The 21,486-nt window shown below is 35.5% G+C and overlaps 1 protein-coding gene across 1 annotated transcript in view; it reads right to left on the bottom strand.

The window, feature by feature from the left end:
• Nucleotides 1–21,486, bottom strand: part of RFX6 (regulatory factor X6) — a 51,271-nt gene that overhangs the window by 10,888 nt on the left and 18,897 nt on the right. The window contains exons 5-13 of the mRNA XM_083348378.1: nucleotides 20,099–20,176; nucleotides 17,325–17,352; nucleotides 11,588–11,695; nucleotides 8,910–8,987; nucleotides 8,701–8,814; nucleotides 7,835–7,884; nucleotides 6,415–6,574; nucleotides 5,338–5,482; nucleotides 2,871–2,980 (exon numbers count right to left, since the gene is read on the bottom strand). Coding sequence (XP_083204504.1) covers nucleotides 2,871–2,980; nucleotides 5,338–5,482; nucleotides 6,415–6,574; nucleotides 7,835–7,884; nucleotides 8,701–8,814; nucleotides 8,910–8,987; nucleotides 11,588–11,695; nucleotides 17,325–17,352; nucleotides 20,099–20,176 — 871 coding nt within the window. The remainder of the gene's footprint in view (nucleotides 1–2,870; nucleotides 2,981–5,337; nucleotides 5,483–6,414; nucleotides 6,575–7,834; nucleotides 7,885–8,700; nucleotides 8,815–8,909; nucleotides 8,988–11,587; nucleotides 11,696–17,324; nucleotides 17,353–20,098; nucleotides 20,177–21,486) is intronic.

Genomic DNA, 21,486 nt, shown 5'->3' with positions numbered 1-21,486 from the left:
AAAAAGTAGAATTTTTGGTCTGCAAGAAGTCTTGGCTTTTTCATAATGTATTGGGAACAAAATGTGCTTTAACTCTGTATCTCCTGAAAACCTCACAAGATCTGAATGCTACACATGCAAGAAAGCAACATTCTTACTATCCATACCTAGTACACTTTTAGTTTTCTTCTCGTCATTGTAGGCTTCCAGTGGGCCAAACTCTCTCCTCTTTTTCCTCATCTGCAATGTTACACATTCTCTAGACCAGGGGTCTTCAAACTTGGCCCTTTTATGACTTGTGGACTTCAACTCCAGAATTGCTCAGCCAGTGTGCCTGGTTGAGGAATTCTGGAAATTGAAGTCCACAAGTCATAAAAGGGCCAAGTTTGAAGACCCCTGCTCTAGAGCAGCTTTTTCCAATCTGGTGCCTTTCAGCTGTCTCAGAGAAAATCTCCCAGAATTCTCAGCCACATTTGGCCATTCTAATCCAGCCCATCTGGGAAATACCAGGCTGGGGAAGGCCATTCTGAGGCTTCCATAGTTTGAAATCCTGACTTGGAAACAGCCAGTTGACAAGGAGGTAGAAAGGAGAGGCTGGGTTTTCTCTTCTGAAGCCAAGCTTTTGTCTCAACAGATGCATCTATTAGCAGTATGATCCTGCACCTCAGGTTTGCATTGCAACCCATTATACTTCACTATATAACAGAGGTTTTCAAACTTGGCCCTTTTATGACTTGTAGACTTCAACTCCCAGCATGCCTGGCTGAGGAATTCTGGGAGTTGAAGTCCACAAGTAATAAAAGGGCCAAGTTTGAAGACCCCTGCTATATAACATGCACATATTGAATATTTCAATATCCACCATTAGAGAAAGGCCTGATTTGGATCAAGATATAAGTGAATGGCAAGTTTTTCAAATTATTCCTCTGTATGCTTTGAAAATTACTCACCAATTATTGTCATTAACCAAGGATGAAAGACTGAATTGGTAACCACAGAAGCATGTACTTCAGTTCTTAGAATAATTGCATTGTGAATATGATATATTTCCTTGTTAAATTTTACTCTTCTATCTCTTCTATTATCTTCCTTGATTTAACATTAAATGGAAGCTCAAAATTGGATAGGAGAGGCAATAGGTTTAGGTTATTCAGTATGGTTTGGTACTACATATAAACAGTTAATCAAGTATCATATAGCTGAAGATTAAATCAGTGAATAGTCTGACTCCAGATATATTAAAAAGATAGCAGTGATCATACCAAGGCTTCCATTGGTTTATCTGACAGAGCGCATGTACTAGAGATCCTCTTTTAGATCTCCAATCAATCTGGTAGGACTAAAGACAGACCCTTCCAATTGTAGGCCCATCTTCTCTACCCCAAAGTTTGTATGCAACATCCCACCCATCTCAGTGGACCTAAATCGGCCTTAAATCTTTATTTGATTAAAATGCTATGTTGCATTTTAAACTCCTTCAAACTATTGGCTTATAAAAATGTTTTTGAACTTGTAAATATGTTTTGTGTGTAACACAAAACCCTTCGTAAAAATAGTTTATAAGCCATTTATGATACCCTGAAAAGTGGTATATATACCCATTTCACATGGATAAATAGAGTCAAACAGTGTTCACATGCTTATTTTGGATAATCCTCTAGCACTGAATAAGACATCAGACTTCAGCTCTTTGTGGTGAAATTATAAAGTGCCACTTTCGCAAACAGCAAACAAAAGAAGCCATTTGGTATTGTGGAGAGGCCCTACCCCTTTTCACCAAACAGAAGGCCGAGGGCAATGGAAGGATTATGTGCTCTGTAAATCATTACCCCTTACTCTCTAATCTTGATTCATATAGTAAATTGTTCAGTCCTTTTTTCCAGACGTGGCTAGAAAACACTGAATATTGTACATGTTTATTCTAGAACAGTGTTTCATAATAGATATTAATTGATGGGCAATTTTTCTCCGGTGCTTTTTAAAATAATGAGTATCTAAAGATTAACTAAGCAAACCTGGGAATATCATTTTATTCTCTGATTTATTTATTTATTTTTGTAAAATGATAGAAGCTGAGTGAAAGTAGCAATTATTTTATTAGCAGGATATGACAGACAGTGCCTCTTCTTCCCTCACTGTTACATCTCTGTCCATCCTTTAGCCTCTCTATATGCTTTATAAGAAATAGCTCTATGGGAAGAATTAAATATTGGAATATAATTGATATATGAGAAATGAGGTAGGCTACAGGTTACTAAAGGAGAAGGCATAGAACACCCTTCATTTCCTTTGTATAGAATATAAATGCAAGATTAATTTGCATTTACAACTCAAAAGTATTAATTATACACAAATATTTTGAAATATACATATATATATAATGCTAGATGAATTCATAAACATCTGAAGTGCTATGGAAATACACCTCTATCACAGCAATAAAGCAAATCTAAACATTCATGCTTAATTTGGGGGCCAAGGATGTTTTTCACCCTTACGTAGCATTCTTAGGGCTATTCTTTAAATAGTAGGTAGCATCAGAACAGGACAAGTAAAAAAAAAAAGACGAGGCCCAGGCCAAAAATCCTAGACTTGATTTAAATGACTTTAAATGTAAAATTAATATTAAACTAATTCAAATACTGCTAATATGATATATTTAATATTTTTTCCATTCTGTAAAAATTACAGCGTGATGAAAACTTTGGCAGATGTTCTGGAACCAGACTTTGGAGGATTTTACGGAGGCCTGAAAATTGCAACTATTTACAATTGGATGAAAAAAAAAGATTTCATAAGAAAAAAGGGTGCTGATCATAAAGGCAATATCCAGAAAATCAGTTTATAAACAGGCACCAGTGGAAGCCATTTATTTTCAACTTTAGTCTTACCTTAATAACTCTTTGCTCAATGACAGTGTCCAGCCATTCAATAAACGATTCCACAGTAGCATTCTTCTTGAAGAGGTCCTTCAATTCTTGGAACACTGTAATAGAGTCATCTACCATGTAAAAAGGAAAGTATGTGGTTGTGTTCTACTCTAAACAGGACAGGAGCCACTCACCCATTGTTATAAGTTTTGTTGCATGTAAAAGAAAGGAAAAGGGAGAATTAGAGCAGTGAAGGGAAAATTAGAAGAGAGAAAATATAGGCGATTTCTTGAGTTCATCAAGCTAACTGCTGGACTTATTCCCCATGGAAAAGTTATGTGATTAGGAAGGTTTTGCATTTATTCATAATTGACAGTTGTATCAATTAAATCAATCTCCCCAGTTCTGTTGTATATTCTAATTTTGTATCATAGAACTATTACGGTATGCATATCCTTCTTTCAAAAATATTTTGTCCCATTATACATGCTCTTAGCACTCTTCTTTGGAGAACTCATGCATTAAAGACTGAGTTCTCAGTTAATGGGATTATATTGTCTCTATGGCATATACCTGAATTCAGATCCTAGCTGCCTATTGCACACAGATACATGTTAACCAAACCAAAAAAAATTCTGGGGAAAGTTATAGTAGAGAGATGACAGAGTGGAAGAAAATAAAGCTTTTCTTTTGCCCTTCCAATGTTATGCTTACTCATCTCATCAGTAAGTGGCTGTTTTGTGGAGAAAAAGTACTACTAAGATTTATTTATAAGGATTCATATATAATGTGTAGCTACGTTTTTAGGAATATGGGTGCATATATTATCCTTACAATCCTATTTGCCATTTCATATTATTATGGCTAATAAAGAACTAATTCAAGAACTTGCAGGATATGCCATTATGTACTGAGATGAATTCAGAAACTTTGATGTCCCACTATCAACCATCAATCATCATTATCTAAAAAGATAAGATGAGGGAATTTAGAAAATTTTGTCCAGGGAATAATAAAGCTGAGCTGCAAAGAAAACAAAGAGCACCATACTGTATACAAAAATTGGAAAGTATTTGTAATCTGAATGTTGTTTTACTAGTTTTTAATCTAATATTTTTAGAAGCTATACTTATTTGAGAAAAGCCAAGCCACTTTAAATATTTCTCTTTAATTTCAGTGAGAATTACCTAAGCAAATTATTGAAATCAGGTTAGGTTTAATTTCCTGGGTCAATTATGTTTTATAGCTACTGTACTTTGGTATACTTAAACCATATTTAACAAAAAATGTCCTATTGGTGACACTGCTATAATCATCATTACATGAAAGCACAATTCCTCCATGTACTTAAAGATGACATGGAAGAAGAAAAGCCCTATTGTGTGAATAAGCTCACATTTGCATGTTCTTCAGTTCATGTAAACAAGTTTTCAATACAATTATAGCTGTCTTGACAAACTGGGATTAACCAATGTTTGAACCTCTATTAATTTTGCCTATCGCGTAGCAATGAGAAATTTATTTAATCAGAATAAAAAAAGGAAGAACAAAGAAAGTAATCTTTGTCAATTAAATAAGGAAGCAAAAAAAGGAATCCAACAAAAACATTTGTTATCTTCCTTATGTGAGGAATCATTTTCATGCCATACACAGAATCAAAGAATAGGGCCCGACACAAAGATATTAATAAAAATATAAAGAAGTAATCACTGGAGAAATATACAAGTTGATAAATTATTTCAACATATATATGTGAAACAGCTATGCAGAAGAGGAAGGGAAGGAAGAAGGGACTAACATTTCAAATAACATACACAACAGCTGATTACAGATAGTCCTCGACTTACAACAGTTTCTTTAGGTGACAGTTCAAAGTTACAACGGCACTGAAAAAATGACTTATGCCTGTTTTTCAGACTTACAACCATCGCAGCAACCTCACGGTCATGTGATCAAAATTCAGACTCTTGGCTATTGACTCATATTTATGGCAGCTGCAGTGTTGCAGGGTCAATTCATTTAACAAATGTCTCACTTAGCAACAGCGGGCTCAATTGTGATCATAAGTCGAGGACTACCTGTATACGCTTTCCAAAAGATATGTCCTGTTTTATGAATTTTAATATTTCAAGCTACTTTTTAATCCACGTGTTAAATTATGGGAAATTTTAGGGCCAAAGACAGTTCTTTGCAGGCCATGGGAAAGTTGATCCAAAGCTGCTTGTGCTATTGAATCGAACTGGGAATCTCCTGTGACCAGGGAATTTCAGACAGGTGTAGTAAATTGGATATTTCTGCATATAAGTCCGTGTTGATGTATGTGTGAAGCCAGCTTTGCTTTAAATTGGCTTCTAATGCAAAACAGAATCATATCGGATATAGAAAGTATAAGGCAAGTTCGGGTATGCAGTCCAGTTTCACAGAACATAACGAAGGCCTTGGGAAAGGCTGAGAAACACAATCTTTTCAAATGCAAGCAGAAGCTTACATTCAGTGTAGCCCTCCACCTCAGAGTCCAGGCTTCCTGAGACAGTGAGAAGTGCCTGAGATCCAATGCCATACAGGTCAACCTTGTCAATATCAGCAGCCATGGCATTCACTATATGTTGATCAAAGAGAGCGGGACGTGCAATCTATGAAGAAAATAAAACAGAGGAAAAATCCTGAATTTCTGTTGATGGAGTAGCAGTGGCAGAGCACAGCTGCGTTTCAAAAATTATTCATGGTCGGATATGATTATTTTGCTGGCTGAATATTAATATCATGTGATGTATTTAACGAAATTAATACATTGCTGAAAGTGCTATCAGATTGGTAACTAAATCTTAACAGCCTCGACAGCTAACACAGATCGTCCTCGACTTTTAACAGACAGAATTGAGCCCAAAATTTCTGTGGCTAAGTGAGACATTTGTTGAGTTTTGCCCCATTTTACGACCTTTCTTGCCATAATTGTTATGTGAATCACTGCAGTTGTTAAGTCAGTGACCCAGTTGTTAAGTGAATCTAACTCCACCATTGATTTTGTTTGTCAAAAGGTTCACCAAAGTTGATCATAAGATCCCAGGACACTGCAACTGTCATAAATATGTCAGTTGCCAAGCATCTGTATTTTAATCACATGATTAAATCACATCCATGGGGATACTACAGTGGTCATAAGTGTGAAAAATTGTTACAAGTCACTTTTTTCAGTGCCATTGTAACTTTGAACAGTCAGTAAATGAACTGAAATGAATTGAAATGAAATGAACTCCCATATGGGAGCCAGTTTGGAGACAGAGAGAGAGGGAGGGAGGGAGAATAGCAAATACAGATCAGTTTTGAACTATTACTAAACGTTTTTCATCTTGCTTCTTTAAGTAGCCCTGACATATAAATGCATTTTTGGAGGAGATAAATGGCTTGTACCTCTCTCCTCTTATTTCGAATAAGGCTATTTGCAGTGCATTTGCAGTATAGTTTCATAGCATTTCTACTAGGAATTTCTGCAAATACTTGAGTACATACAGTACCTACTGAATTTACAAAATAAATGCTGTACCGTTCATTACTTAAGCTCTACCTGGGCTAAGTGTAAAAAGGAGGTCTGACGCTTCAGGGAAGATACAAATCTCCTTGCAATCGGTAATTTCTTTGCTGCAAGTTCTTCTGGTAGATTTTCTAGTGCAGAAATCATCCAGTGTTCCCAATTTTTAGCAAAATTTCTTATATCAGCCAATATTCTGAAACAAAAATAAGGAGTTAATAATAATAATAATCTATCTATAAAATGACATGGATATGTTCATGTTATATGATTAAAAAAATATTAACAGCTTCATCCAGAAAAGTGATAGTTCAACACAAATTAGACTTTACAGTCTGAATTTAATAGGAAAACTACACTACCAGAACTAGAAAACTAGATGTGTAAGACTGGGAACAAGGATTTCCAGTATGGCAAACATCATTATAACAAGTTGTGCTAATGCCATTATACCAACTTTAATTTCCACTGTCTGATTTGTCCTAGAATTGCAACAACAGATTTTAACTGAATAAATAGGCTACTAACACTGCAATCCCTTCCAATCTAAACTTTTGAAGTATTTGGTAATACTTAATTCTACAACAGAACTTAAAAGAATGGAGACAGAAAGTATCATCTTCCTAATAAAACGGGATTCAAATGAGGGTAAACTATTGGACCACTGTAGCTGTTCATGATAAAAAGTAGACTGGCACTCCCTATGCTACAGAACTATTGCTTATCTATCTGCTGCTACCTGCAAACCCATGCAGGGAAGCAAAGGAAATTTTGAAGGCAATCTGATAGGTGGATGGTGGGATTTCAACAATAGAAAGCCTTTATAGATGCCCATTTAGAATAGTTTTTGATAATAAAAAAAGGACTCAAGCTTCATAAATTAATATGAACTTCTGGGGAACTGATACCCAAATGAAAATAAGGGCCTTACAAGTACTATTATTAATTCTTTTGTGGTCCACTTTGAACTTTGATGATTTTGAAATGTCATCAAATAAGTCCCCATCTCACACAATCTTATCAATAAATAGTTCTCTAGTACAGATAATGCCCAAAAAGTGACTGTCCAGTTAAATAATGAACCTGTTCTTGCAGACATTTCATTATCATCAGTGCCAGGTGCAAGACTAAAAGAGATGTACCTTAATTTATTTTATAAAAGCCAAGAAATAAAAAAAAACAATCCTGGTTCTATAAGAAAAAAATAACCCATATTTTGGAAAAGAAAGCCCTTTTCTCCAGTGAATGGCATTCTTAAAAGGAATTCTCCCATATATCTCAACAACTAGCCAGGTTCAGTTGGCAGTTCTTGAGATAGTTATACTATAGTTATACCATTTATACTGAAGAATGGGAATTTGTTGTATTAAAAAATAGCAAAAATATTATTCTAAGGTTTCAACTATCAGAATACTGATCTTATGTTTTCAACAAGTTCAGCTACAGTGCTACCTACCCTTCTGGCATTTCTTGCATAGTTGCAGGGATGAGTACATCTATAAGGACCTTGAATACAGAAGGAGGAAAATTAATATCTCTACAATGCTATAAAGTGCATGGAATCAGGCTAACAGGCCCTGTTACTACTTTGTTGCAAATAAAAATTTACCCCATTGCAAATAAGAATGCATTAATTAATGACTCTTCTTGTGTCATCATACACATGATTTTTTGCTCAGGATCTGAGCAAAAGATGCAGTTTTTGGCTGAATTCTTCACTTTACATCCCTGCTCATATTGGCTCACATATTGTTACTTCAGTAATATGAGGCCCTTGGTAGAAGTGCATATATGTGCATGTATAGAACAACAAACTGTCAGGTGTAAATTGCAAACTGGTCTTGAAATGCTGGAAACAGTTGGGTGCGTTGCAACCTATTAGAAGGCAATCTACTAGGCCAAACTTAAAAATGGCTTCAGTTATCTACTGCATGAGGCTCCTCCTGTCAGGAAAATTGACATGAAATAAAAGATGCACCCAAATGGTAAAGTTTAAAGACTCAATTGTCTTCCTGAGTCAGTTCAAGGAACTTTGGAAAACTATCAACACAACAAAGTGCTGGGATACTTTGCTCATCAACTACTTATTAAACCAGAGGTGGTTTCAAATGCATCTCAGGCAGTTTGCATCACTTACTTCAGTGGCATGTGGAGAAGTAGATGAAGCCAGGGCAAAACCAAAACTGGATTTAATAAAAAATACTGCATGCTTTATTTTTTTATTTTTTAGTATAATAATTTTCTAGTTATTTAATCATTCTTCCAACAGCTACATTAAATCGTACAATTTAGTGTCATTTAGTATGACAGAAGGCAACAGACCTTATAGAGTATTGAGTCGCAAACACAGAAGATGTCAAGGATAATTGCATTTTCAAGCAGGGGGAGAAGATGCTCTGGCATTCCTTGCCAGAAATGTAGTAGGAAATGTTGGATCTAGGAAGGAGATGTAAGAGAGCAAATATGAATGAGGTTTCTGGCCACGCTCCTTATATTAGGAACAGATTAACCTATAGTTGTAGCGGTCTTACCTCTTCAAAGTTTCCATTAATGGCATTGTCAAGGACACATTGGCAGTGAGTTTTGTACATCATGATAAGGGTATCCACCTATTTTAGGAATTAAAAATTAAAACAAAGTTACATTAAACAAAACATTTATATCTCTTTCTGTAACATTTTGTGTTTGGAAGGGAGGATAGATTTCAGATGATTGAAAATTAAAAGAATAATGACTCATGGGATTAACTTAGTCATGGAAAGACCATTAATCTACTTCTAGCGATGGCTCTTTGTCAGTTGTATAGGATAGGACTTTAAACTTTAAATGGAATTTGCTGTCCCAGTCTTGTTTATCCCTACTGCCACATCCAGTGCTTTTTTTCTAAAAAAAAAAGGTGACGGAACTCTCATCTTGGCGGGTGCAGGAGGCGGGGTGGGGGGTGGGGGGGCGGTGCTGCTGCAGTCACAGGTGCGAAGGGTGTTGGCGGCTGGCTCCCTCCCCTGGGGCCAGAACCGGCACGGCTGGTGCTGTGGGAGCAGCAGAGCCCACTCTATTGCAAAAATGAGGGAGCTGAACATGTGCAAACTGAAATTTTATTTGAAAATCAGATCCTATATTTTAATCAGCAAGGTATTTTGGTAACTAACAGTAGAGTTCCATTCTTTAATATAATCCAGTAATTATTGAAATGTATCATCAAATCAAGAAACTATTACTGATCCAGGCCTCTATTAACATTAATTACAAAATACATAGATAAAATTTTGATGATTATTGTCAACAATGTTTCTTTCATGCTAAATTTGTCTATGCAGATTAGATCTAATTTAACAATTAAATATGTACTTTACATGAGATGTATACTCAGACTGTCCTAACATGGGTATTACTCTGTATTTGGGAATTAAATCTCATCAGTTTATGTATTTGTATTACTTAAACGTATCATGCATATCACCTCGAGAATCATATTTGTAAATATAATTACTTTCAGTGGGATATGAGCAGATTATAGGTCTTAAAAGGCCACTCCTAAGATACATTCAGTCCCAGTTCTTCCTATGAGTGAAAGTCATAGATGCACGCTAGTATCTGTTTCCAATATGACACAGATTTTCTTAAACAGAAACATGGCTATGTTTCAGATGCACTAAAACAGAGGTCCTCAACTTTTTGGGCACCAGGGACCAGTTCCGTGGAGAGAGGTTTTTCCGTGGACTGGGGGTGGTGGTGGTTTTATGTACTGTCTGCATCCTGCAAATAGGGCTTTGCGCGGACCGGTTTCGGGCATGCTGCAGCCCGGTACTGATCCACGGCCCGGTGCTGGTCCATGAACCGGGGGTTGGGGACCCCTGCACTAAAAGGAAGGTACAGGAAGATGCCTTTAATGGCTCATGTACTCAATGTCCTGGTGACCAAGTTCACTAATGAACATATTTTCCTCCACAGTACATATTATAGAGATGTTTCAAATGCACTTATTCCTCAAGCCATTCCTCACAAGGATATGAGACTGTTCTACTATTCACTTATTACTCCTATACATTAATAAGGCAGGAAGAGATTGCTGGTAAGCAGTGACTCAGTTTATTCAATATTTCTATTTTTCAGCACAGTTCCTAGATATTTGGATTTCCTATTTAAAGACTATATTATGATTTTATTAACTTTTTAAATAAAATATTTTATTAACAATTTAACTGGCTATGTATTACTCTATGGTTAAGATTAGGTCAGATTGTTTTAAGTTTTTTTAGTTTTTTAGTGTTTTACAGATATTAGATCATTACAAATTTTATCCTTTTGTATGTATGTTTATATGTGTTTGTGAGTATGTATAATATGCACATGCATATACTGTACATATGTGCACATGTATATACTTTTGAATATACCTTTATTTATATGTAATACAATAAAATGAGTATTTTATAGTAAATATATATTTTTGTGTATATATTTAAAGTAATCAATTTACTGACCTTTGTATTCTTCTATATTTTATACTGGTGAAGACTGAAATAATGTTGATTTATTCATTGGTATTTTAATACAGTATCCATATATGTATACATGTGTGTGTGTGTGTGTGTGTGTGTGTATCCCTTTGTGTTCATAATTATAGGGTTAAGGACATTTTGAGTCTTATTTGGTTCAATAATTATGAAATAATTATTTAAAATTGGTTAACAGTCATCTGCATTTCTTCACAAAGAAATACAAGGAATCAGCCACATTAAGAGCACTATTTAAGAGTCAGAGTGACATGTACATCATTATCAGATGATAAAGAAATACCGAAGTGCTAAGTTGTGTTCATTGAATAAAAGAAAAAAAGTAGAAAAACCCACTTCGTAATTTGCCTCAAATAATTTGCTTCTGCCTTATCAGTGTTAAATTAGCCCATTGGTATTTTGAATGCATAGGAGCTTTAACTATTTCTTTGTTTTGCCTTTGTCAGTACAAATCCCTTTGTTTGTAAAATATTAGGCAAGTTAATATGTAAATAATTCAACCACTGTTCCAATGGAAAACCCTTTAAAGGGCGATAGTAAAGTTTTGTTCCCTCTATAAATCAGTCAAGTCTGTTTGATTACAGACATTTGTAGCTGTCTCATATCACTACAGTGAATCATTTGAGAAGAGAGGTGAAATAAAAAGTTCAAATTTAGAAGTCAGTTTAGTATGCAAACACTTCACATTTTACCTTGTCTTTAGAGATACACTGGTCCAACATAAGGTGCTGAGCACTGGGGAATTCTGGGAGAAGAGTCCCCGTTTTGGAGCTTAAAGAATATTTCCGTGTAAAGCCACCCTGAAATATATGAAATATCTTTACAAATGCATATTCATAATATGCTATAGTGATCCTCTTATTGAACTGTATACAAATAATCAGATTGCTCAATATCACGTGGGCACCGATTTGTGTTCATGCAGCTGAACTTTCTATTATTATTATTCCCTCTGTAAGAATATCAAACCTTCTCCTGCATTCATCTGAAGACTCTATCAGAACCAGAAGATATTGGGAATTTCAGCATGTATGCCACAAATATATATATACTGGACATTATTTCAGATTGACCATGTGGGTATTTTTGCTGGATAACCAGACTTCTTTCTTTTCTCCTTCATAATTGAAATGCAGTAAATTAGAAATGCTTCCAAGAATAAACAGGTTCTGCCATCAATCCTTTCTGCCTTACATTTTTTCTGTCAACAACAAAGGTCAGCGATTTCGCTTTTAAATACAGATTATAAGATATTTGCTAAGGTTTTGGCTAATAGACTGATGAGGGTTCTGCAACAGGTGATTCATGGGGATCAAACGGGGTTTATTAGTGGTAGGCAAATGAAAAATAATGTTAGACATATAGTTGATGTGTTAGAGTATTTGGAAAGGCACAACCAGATCTCTGCAGCGCTAATCTTTTTAGATGCTGAAAAGGCTTTTGATCAATTGAATTGGCAATTTCTGTTGAGAATGTTAGATAAAATGGATTTTGGGGGAAATTTCTTACAGCCGATTAGGGCATTATATCAAAAGCAAACTGCCCGAATCATAGTTAACAATAGTCTGACGGCAGTATGTAATATTGAGAAGGGTACAAGGCAAGGATGTCCGTTATCGCCCTTGTTATTTGTATTAACTTTAGAGATATTATTGAACAAGATTCGGAATTCGGAAAAAATTAAGGGGATACAAGTTGGAGATCAGGACTATAGATTGAGAGCATTTGCAGATGATCTGGTTGTTACAGTGACCCAGCCAGAGAACTCTGTTGTGGACCTGATAGAGATAATAACACAATATGGGAAGGTTTCTGGATTTAAAGTAAACATACAGAAAACTAAAATTTTGGTTAGAAACATGACAGTTTCACAGAAGGCCTTCTTGGAAGGATTAACTGGATTTGAGATTGTTAAAAGGGTTAAATATTTGGGGGTAATTTTGTCGCCCTCGAATACAAAGCTATATAAAAATAATTATGAAAAATTGTGGGGGAAAATTCAAAAAGAATTGGAGAGTTGGCAAAAATTACAATTGACTTTGTTGGGACGGATTGCAGCAGTGAAAATGAATGTCCTGCCCAAATTTTTATTTTTATTCCAAATGATACCGATTCTTAAGAAAGACTCTAATTTGGAGGAATGGCAGCGTGGTATCAATAAATTTGTGTGGGCAGGGAAAAAGCCACGAGTTAAACTTAAGATTATGCAGGATATTCGTGAGAGAGGTGGCCTTAAATTGCCTAATTTTAAATTATATTATGAAGCTGCTGCATTAGTAGGAATAAGTGATTGGATCAATTTGACGCAATCGAGGTTATTAAATCTTGAGGGCCATGATTTGTTGTTTGGCTGGCATGCATATTTGTTGTATGATAAGAAGGTAGGTACTGTGTTTAGGACGCATATTTTAAGACAGGCATTGCTGAGAGTTTGGAAGAAGTATAGACATAAGCTAAGTTGTAAGATACCATTGTGGGCAATTCCAAAACACGCAATAGAAAATATACATGCTGGTTTCAAACACGATGAGACTACCTACAAGGAAATTTTAAGTTTGGAAAGGAATGTTTGGTGCTTGAAATCATATAGCTTCTTGCGAGAAGAGAAGGTTGTTCAAACATGGTTTCAATATACTCAGTTACGGGCAAGGTGGAAAGAAGACCAGAAAATTGGATTTGCAACGATTGATGAAAATCTGATAAAGCAAATTAGAAATCAGGGACCTGCACATATTAAACGGATATATCTTGCATTGATAGAGATTGATTCAGAAACAGAGCTTGTTAAGGACTGTATGATAAAATGGGCCCAAAATATCCAGGAAGTTATTACAATGGACATGTGGGAGAAGATTTGGGTGAGGAATGTGAAATTTACTCAAGCTCAAAATTTAAGAGAGAATTTTTATAAGATGTTTTATAGATGGCATTTAGATCCTAAAAAGCTTGCAAGTATGTATCCGAATTATCAGCCTAAGTGTTGGAGGTGCGGGGTTGAAGATGCAACATATTTTCACATATGGTGGACATGTAAAAAGGTTAAGGCCTTTTGGATTAAAATTTGGTGGAATATACAGAAGATCTTTAAAAGGAGGATAAAGTTTTGTCCGCAATTTTTTTTGTTGGGAATAATTGTTGATGCTACAGTGGTGGACTCCAAGTTGATGCTGAATTTAGTCACGGCAGCAAGACTTTTGATAGGACAATATTGGAAGAAAGAGGAGCTGCCGACTATAGAAGAATGGACTTTAAAGGTTTCCGACCTGGCAGAGATGGCGAAGATATCGGCTTATTTGAAAGATCACTCGCAAGAACGTTATATTATGGAATGGAGAAAGTGGATTGAGTTTATCCAGAATAAGTATAGGGTTAAGAAGTTTTATCTAGCATTCGAATAAGTCTTCTTTCGTGTTTTTTCTTTTCTTTTCCTATTTTTTTTTTATATATATTTAATAATGTTAAGTTTTGTTTGTTCTTATATAAGTTAGAGAGTGATGGTTTTTAGAATTTATGGTTGTTAGTATATGGTTGCTTATGATTGCTTTTATATATATATACCTTGTATTTAGCTCTGGGAAGTCCGGGGGGGGGGAGGGGGGTGGGGGGGAGGGAGGGAGGGGAGGGAAGAGGGAGGGGGGAAGGGGGGAGGGAAGGGGGGAGGGAAGAGGTAGGGGGGAGGTAGGGAGGGGAGGGTGGAGGGGGATGGGGGTTTTTAATGGAAAATTGTATTGTAAAACTTTTCAATAAAAAAAAAAAAAAAAACAAAGGTCAGGAAGACAAAAGGAGAGCGAAGGAAAAGATACAAAATCTGAAATATATTTTAAGCATTTTCATGTATACTATTTTGTTTCCTTTAAGTGTTCTCTAAAGACCCCTCATCCAGCCTTTAACATCGTCTTCTTATTCTCTGCATTATTCCTGTCATACTGCAGAGTTCGCAGATCTAGCCTTTAACACTTATGTCTAATATTTTAATTGTCATATTAATACATAACTTGAAACTATTTAAATAAATGTTCCCATCAAAAGAAATTCTAATGTTTATATCCATTATAATATCAGTAAAATTTGCATAATGGATTCAGCTTTTGAGATCTGTCATTTAAAAGAGAAAATGAAGAGAGAAGAGCAAGAAATAGAACAGGTATTTGGTTGAGTCCAGAAATGCAAAATCTAGGAATCACAAAAACAAGACAAACAAACAATAATCCCACCTACATTTCCCAAAAGGGAATCCCATTAAAATCTCCATTTAGTTTTTGGGCCCATAGCAGACATTCCCATAGATGCTTGGGCACTGCCAAGTTTGAGAAGTCCATCAAATGAGATATTTATTTTGAAGATCGACTCAGTTCTGGCTTTTTTGTTTTTAACATATGGAAGCATCTTTTCCTGTCCCCAACAAAGATGGAGACCCAGATGATAAGTGATAGCATGAGTTTATTTCCTGGAATTCTTAAGAAGTACTTTTAAGTCATATGGTAGGGGGTCCACTTTTTAGCTGAACCAAACAATGGAAACAGTTAAAAAAATTTTTTTTAAGTTATACATTTGGATAAAGCTGTGGATATTTTCAGATTCTTCTTTAAAACGATCAGCAAAGAAATGGAATGAAAATTACTGATGGACTTTGGTAAAGGTCATAAAACTGAGTAAATCTCTTCTGAACTACTTTAATAGGATGTTTCCTATTTCAAATCTCATAATTTATACCATTAAGCCAAGAAAATAAAATATGAATAACGTAAGACAAAGTCATAATTTATTTTGTCAAATTATCCTTTACATGTATATATCTGTACATATAGCTTCTGAGTTTATTTCAGTTGAACGTTATTATACGTAGGCAGTCTCACACTAATATCCATTTAAGGTTGGCACTCTATCTTTGGCCAGTCTTCCAATCGAGAAATTGTTTCAATTAACAGTTTAGGCACACTTCTTTTTATAGTAAAGAAACCAAGATTATTCAAGCTATACCTAGCCTGGACATCAGGCTACTCAAACACAGATAAGGAGCTAATGAAAGAAGTGATGTGTAGTTCCCATTGTATGTTGACATAAACATTAGGTCATTTAAAAGCTGTCATGAGTCAATATGGCTTCAGTTGAACAATTACCTATTAGTATGTGGTGATTTTTTTTTAAAAAAAAAAGATAAGACCCATCTGAAAATATTATTTTCCAAGTACACAATAAAATACACTCTGGAAATTTTCATAACATGGAAAATAAAGTGAAAGGGCAGGAACTCTGTGACAGAAAGGCTACAATGAATACATTCACATATCCCGAAGCTTGTGTTTCAGTTACATGTTTGATTCTTTTAACAAGTAACATTTCTTTTGAAAACATGACAATGTGAAAGTAAGTGGTGATAATGCTGTCAGCCCACTTAATCACATTGTACCAAGTGGAACACTAAGGACATCATTCTTTTGATGAAGTCTGTCAGGGTAGGATTTTTCAGAATCAGGGAAAGTGTTGTGTTCTATCCTTTAACCCTTAGTTTGTTGATTAAATATTTCTCTAAAAGAAGCTCAAATGTCTAATTAATACAGTTAACATTGGTTTAGATTAAAATATCCCGCTCTACATATGACTCCAGAAGCCATTTTGTGAGCAATATTGAAGGCAGCAAATGGAGAACCATCCTTAATTCTTTGGCAAACATAATTCTTTCATAGACAGCAAATGTCTCTATTGCACGCACCTCCCAACATGAACAGTAGCTACACTGGCTACTCTATGAATCATAACCATATTTCACACAAAAAAATGAAAAATGGAAGAAAAATCTTGATCCTGTACTTTTCCTTTATATTCTCTCACTCTTTCATTTCTTTCAGAATTTTCAAACTCCAGGCTTTCTCTCTCTCTCTGTCTCTCTCTGTCTCTCTCTGTCTCTCTCTGTCTCTCTCTGTCTCTCTCTCTCTCTCTCTCTCTCTCTCTCTCTCTCTCTCTCTCACACACACACACACACACACACACACACACACGTTGGTTTATGGGAGTTGAAATCCAATCCAGTCAGAAAATAGCTGGCTGGAGAAGGTTACATTTAACCATTCATACCTCTAGTCAGCATGAGTTTCTATTTGAGTTTAAAAACTTTCCATCTATATAAAGAAGTAGCCTGGATGTATGGACTATGCAAGTGGGAAAAAGCTAAACACAATGGCAAAGCACTGTTTGGCAAAGGGAAGAACACAGTTTCAATCTCATACATCACAAAGCAGGGTGAGAAACAAATAAATAAATATTGGCTAAATAAGCCAGTGGTTTTTTTCAGTATCACCCAGGCAGCTTCCTCAATTTATTCTGTGTGTGGAACATCTACAATTGAATAACCAGAGATTTGTGTTTGTCAAGTTTTTCTTATCACTGCACATTTAAAAGATCGAATAACAAAGTTGAAGGGGTACTCACCTCATTCTTCAACTTGCTTCCAGAAAACCTTGGAAAACCAAAATGTTTTACTTATATTTCAGAAAAGAATATTAGATTAAAGTTTACTGTGATGATAGAACAGCATCAAATACCAGATTATAAGGAACAAAAGTAAAGGTAAATGTTTTCCTGTCAGTCGTGTTCAACTCTAGGCTATGGTGCTTATTTCTGTTTCTTGGCTGAGGGAGCCAGCAAAGACGATTTCCGTGGTCATTTCATCAGCGTGGCTATATGCCAAAGGCGCAGGGAACACTGTTACCTTCCCATTGAAGTGGCATTTATTAATCTACTTACATTTGCATGCTTTTGAACTGCTAGGTGAGCAGTATCTCTGCAAATATTTATAGGAACAGTTAATTTTTCTAGTTAATCTAGAATCTATAAAGACACTTCAAATCTACATTGGAAATGTGATCAACAGGAATGATCATACTGACTGAAAACCTTTATGGACTTTTTGCTTGAAAGAGAAAAATATGACTTCATGGTTAGACAGGATAGATTATAGAGAGTCATGAAGTAACTTTAGAGAAAGTGCTCAATTTATAACCGCACTTACAACAATTGTAAAGAAGATTCTTTATATCTTTTGCTTTCTTTTCTATTTTTTCTTTTATTTTTTCATAGTATCTTGCATTTTTGGTTCTTGTTGATTTTTTTTCTTTCTTTTTCCATTGCTCCTAACTCTATATTAGTTTGTATTAGTTTTTAACCTTTCTTTTAAATTTTTTAATGCATTTATTTTTAGGAAAAAATAATAGGTAATTTTAGACCATAAGGGTTTTTTTAAAAATTTTTGAACCTTTGATAAAATCTATTGTGTTTGCAAGTTGGCATAATTAGAACTATTAAGGAAAAAATCTTGCAGAATTAGCAGGCTTCAGGCAGTCAAATTAATTCAATCCTAGAGAATAATTCTGTCCTCTGCTTCACAACTGTAGTATGTTGTGGTTTTACTACAGTACATACCACCACAAAGCATTGATATGACATTTATTTTTTTAAATATACATGCATATCAAGGATCTGCTTCCCCCCCCCCCAAGATATTTGGTTGTTAAGCAATGAGAAGTAAAGCCATTTTCATCAGGCAGAAGATGTATGGAAATCATAACAGATCATAACATTAAAGTTGGAAGGAACATTGGAGGTCATCTAGTCCAACCCCCTGCTCAGGCAGGAAACCCTATACCATTTCAGACAAATGGCTGTCCAGTTTCTTCTTAAAAACTTCCAGTCTTGGAGCATTCACAGCTTCTGGAGGCAGGTTGTTCCACTGGTTAATTGTTGTAACTGTGAGGAAGTTTCTCCTTAGTTCTAGGTTGCTTCTCTCCTTGACTAGTTTCCATCCATTGCTTCTTGTCCTGCCTTCGGGCACTTTGGAAAATAGCTTGCCTCCCTCTTCTTTGTGGCAGCCCCTGAGATATTGGAACACTGTTATCATGTCACCCCTAGTCCTTCTCTTCATTAAACTAGACATACCCAATTCCAGCAGCTGTTGCTTATATGTTTTAGCCTCCAAACCTCTAATCATCTTTGTTGCTCTTCTCTGTACTCTTTCCAGAGTCTCAACATCTTTTTTACATCATGGTGACCAAAACTGGATGCAGTATTCCAGGTGTGGCCTTACCAAGGCATTGTAAAGTGGTATTAATACTTCATGTGATCTTGATTCTATCCATCTGTTAATGCAGCCTAGCACTGTGTTGGCTTTTTTGGCAGCTGCAGCACACTGCTGGCTCATATTTAAGTGATTGCCCACTAGGACTCTGAGGTCCCACTCACAGTTACTACTATTGAGCAAGGTACCCCCTATACTATACCTGTACATTTGTTTTTTCTTGTCTAAATGTAGAACCTTACTTTTTTCACCATTGAATTTCATTTTGTCCAGATCCTCCTGTATCTTAAGCCTGTCTTCTTGAGTGTTGATTATCTCTGCCAGCTTGGCGTCATCTGCAAATTTGATGAGTCCCCCATCTATCCCCTCATCCAAATTGTTGATGAAGATGTTGAAGAGCACTGGGCCCAGAACAGAGCCCTGGGGCACCTCACTACACACTTCCCTCCATGTAGATGCAGTTCCATTGAGGACCACACGCTGAGTATGGCTGGTCAGCCAGCTACGAATCCATCTGGTGGTAATGCTATCTAACCCACATTTTTCTATCTTATCAAGTAGTAGTTTGTGATCTACTTTATCAAATGCCTTACTGAAGTCCAAGTAAATTATATCCACAGCATTCCTCTGATCCACTAATTTTGTCACTTGGTCAAAGAATGCAATAAGTTTTTTCTGGCATGTTCTGTTTTTGACAAACCCATGTTGGCTTTTAGTAATGACTTTGTTTGTTTTGTCTGTTTTGTCTGTTTTTCTTTATATGGGATGCACACACTGGTAAGCATCAACTCTTTAATAACCAAAGCATTGTTACCATCAAATCTTAGGAAGATTTGAGTATCTGCACACAGATTGTTCACAGATCAAGTGAGCTATTCAGTTTTTTGAAATTGCTTCACGGGCTATTTTCTTGCAGGCAATCTGCTGTTTTTGCAAACCATTATATACTACTTCAAAAAAAGCAGAACCATTTAGACATCACCAAGCAACAGGCAGTTCATGTGATGAAAATTGAAATGATAAACATTCATGTGTAGACTGGTCCTAACTGATTCATCTTTGTTCATCATCTAACATTTTATGGATTACATTTTTGAAAAAAAGTTTTTTTTTTTAAAAAAAAAAAACATACCTTGTTAAACCTTTGCCAGAATACACAGAATGATAATATGCACTGCTTTCTTTGATGCCAATTCCGTAATAGTGATATCTGTTGGGGGGGGGGGGGAGAGAAGAGGTATTAACAAAGATACATAAACAAGTGCCCTGATGGATGGTGCCAAGAGTTCATTTTATTTCTGCTTATGTTTGTGTGTATCTTGCTCTCTTTCCTCAAACAGACATACAGGTAGTCCTTGACTTACCGCCATAATTGAGCCCAAAATGTCTGTTGCTAAGAGAAAGGTTGCTAAGTGAATTTTGCCCCATTTAATGAGCTTTCTTGCCACAGTTGTTAAGTGAATCACTACAGTTGTTAAATTAGTAAGGCAGTTATTAAGTGAATCTGGCTTCTCCATTGACTTTGCTTGTCAGAAGGTTGCAATATATATATATATATATATATATATATATATATATATATATATATATATATATATATATATATATATATATATATATATGAGTCAGTTGCTAACCATCCAAATTTTGATGATGTGACCATGGTTGTAAATGTGAAAAATGGTCACGAGTCACTTTTTTCCAGTACTGTTGTAACTTTGAATGGCCACTAAATGAATTGTTGTAAGTCAAAGACTACCTGTACACACACACGTTACACACCTGTATACATTTTTATGAACAAACTCTTTAAAAGTTTGGTTTTCTGCATACATTTCCTTAATTGAATTTTATGCACGTTCTATAAGTGGAAGCTTACAGTATGTCACAAAATTTTGGTAATGGGAAAATGGGAATGGAAATTACAACCAGAAGTAGAATTTGTGAAAAAGGAGTAGGAACTCAGTTCACTTCTGGCACTCAAATATTTCAGCCCAGACTTGTTCAATTGAAAGGGTATGTTTTGCACAGATCCTTGGGTTATAAGAAAAAATAATAATTCCTGCAGACTTGAAATGTATGCATCTTGCATACATATATTGTACCCCTGAAACCTCTTTTACTAAACTTACTTTGGACTATTTCATTTGTTTAATTAAAACATTTCTATCCCAACTTATCTAGTACTCAGTGCAGCTAATAACAATAATTAAAACAGTACCATATATTCACTGAAAACGTTTGCCCAGAAATTTAAAGCTTCAAAATTATACTTTGACCTACTAGCTCCTTACGGAGAGTATCAGACCCTGATAGACTTTCAGGAGATTGACTCTGTGACAGTGTAACAACAACAACAACAACAACAACAAAAATCGTACTTCTATGTGCCAGGATTTGGGACAGCTTGTCTCAAAAAAGAGCTGTGCTTTGCACATTTTAAAAATTTTCTCAGGATTGATCCTCACATCCTGCTTGTCCCAATGTGTGGATAGCATCTGAAATAGTGTTTTGCTAATG

This window comes from Vipera ursinii (genome assembly GCF_947247035.1).
Source record: "Vipera ursinii genome assembly, chromosome: 1".
NCBI lineage: Eukaryota > Metazoa > Chordata > Lepidosauria > Squamata > Viperidae > Vipera > Vipera ursinii.
Note: the sequence above shows the minus strand (reverse complement) of the source record. Positions and strands in the feature narration are given on the sequence as shown.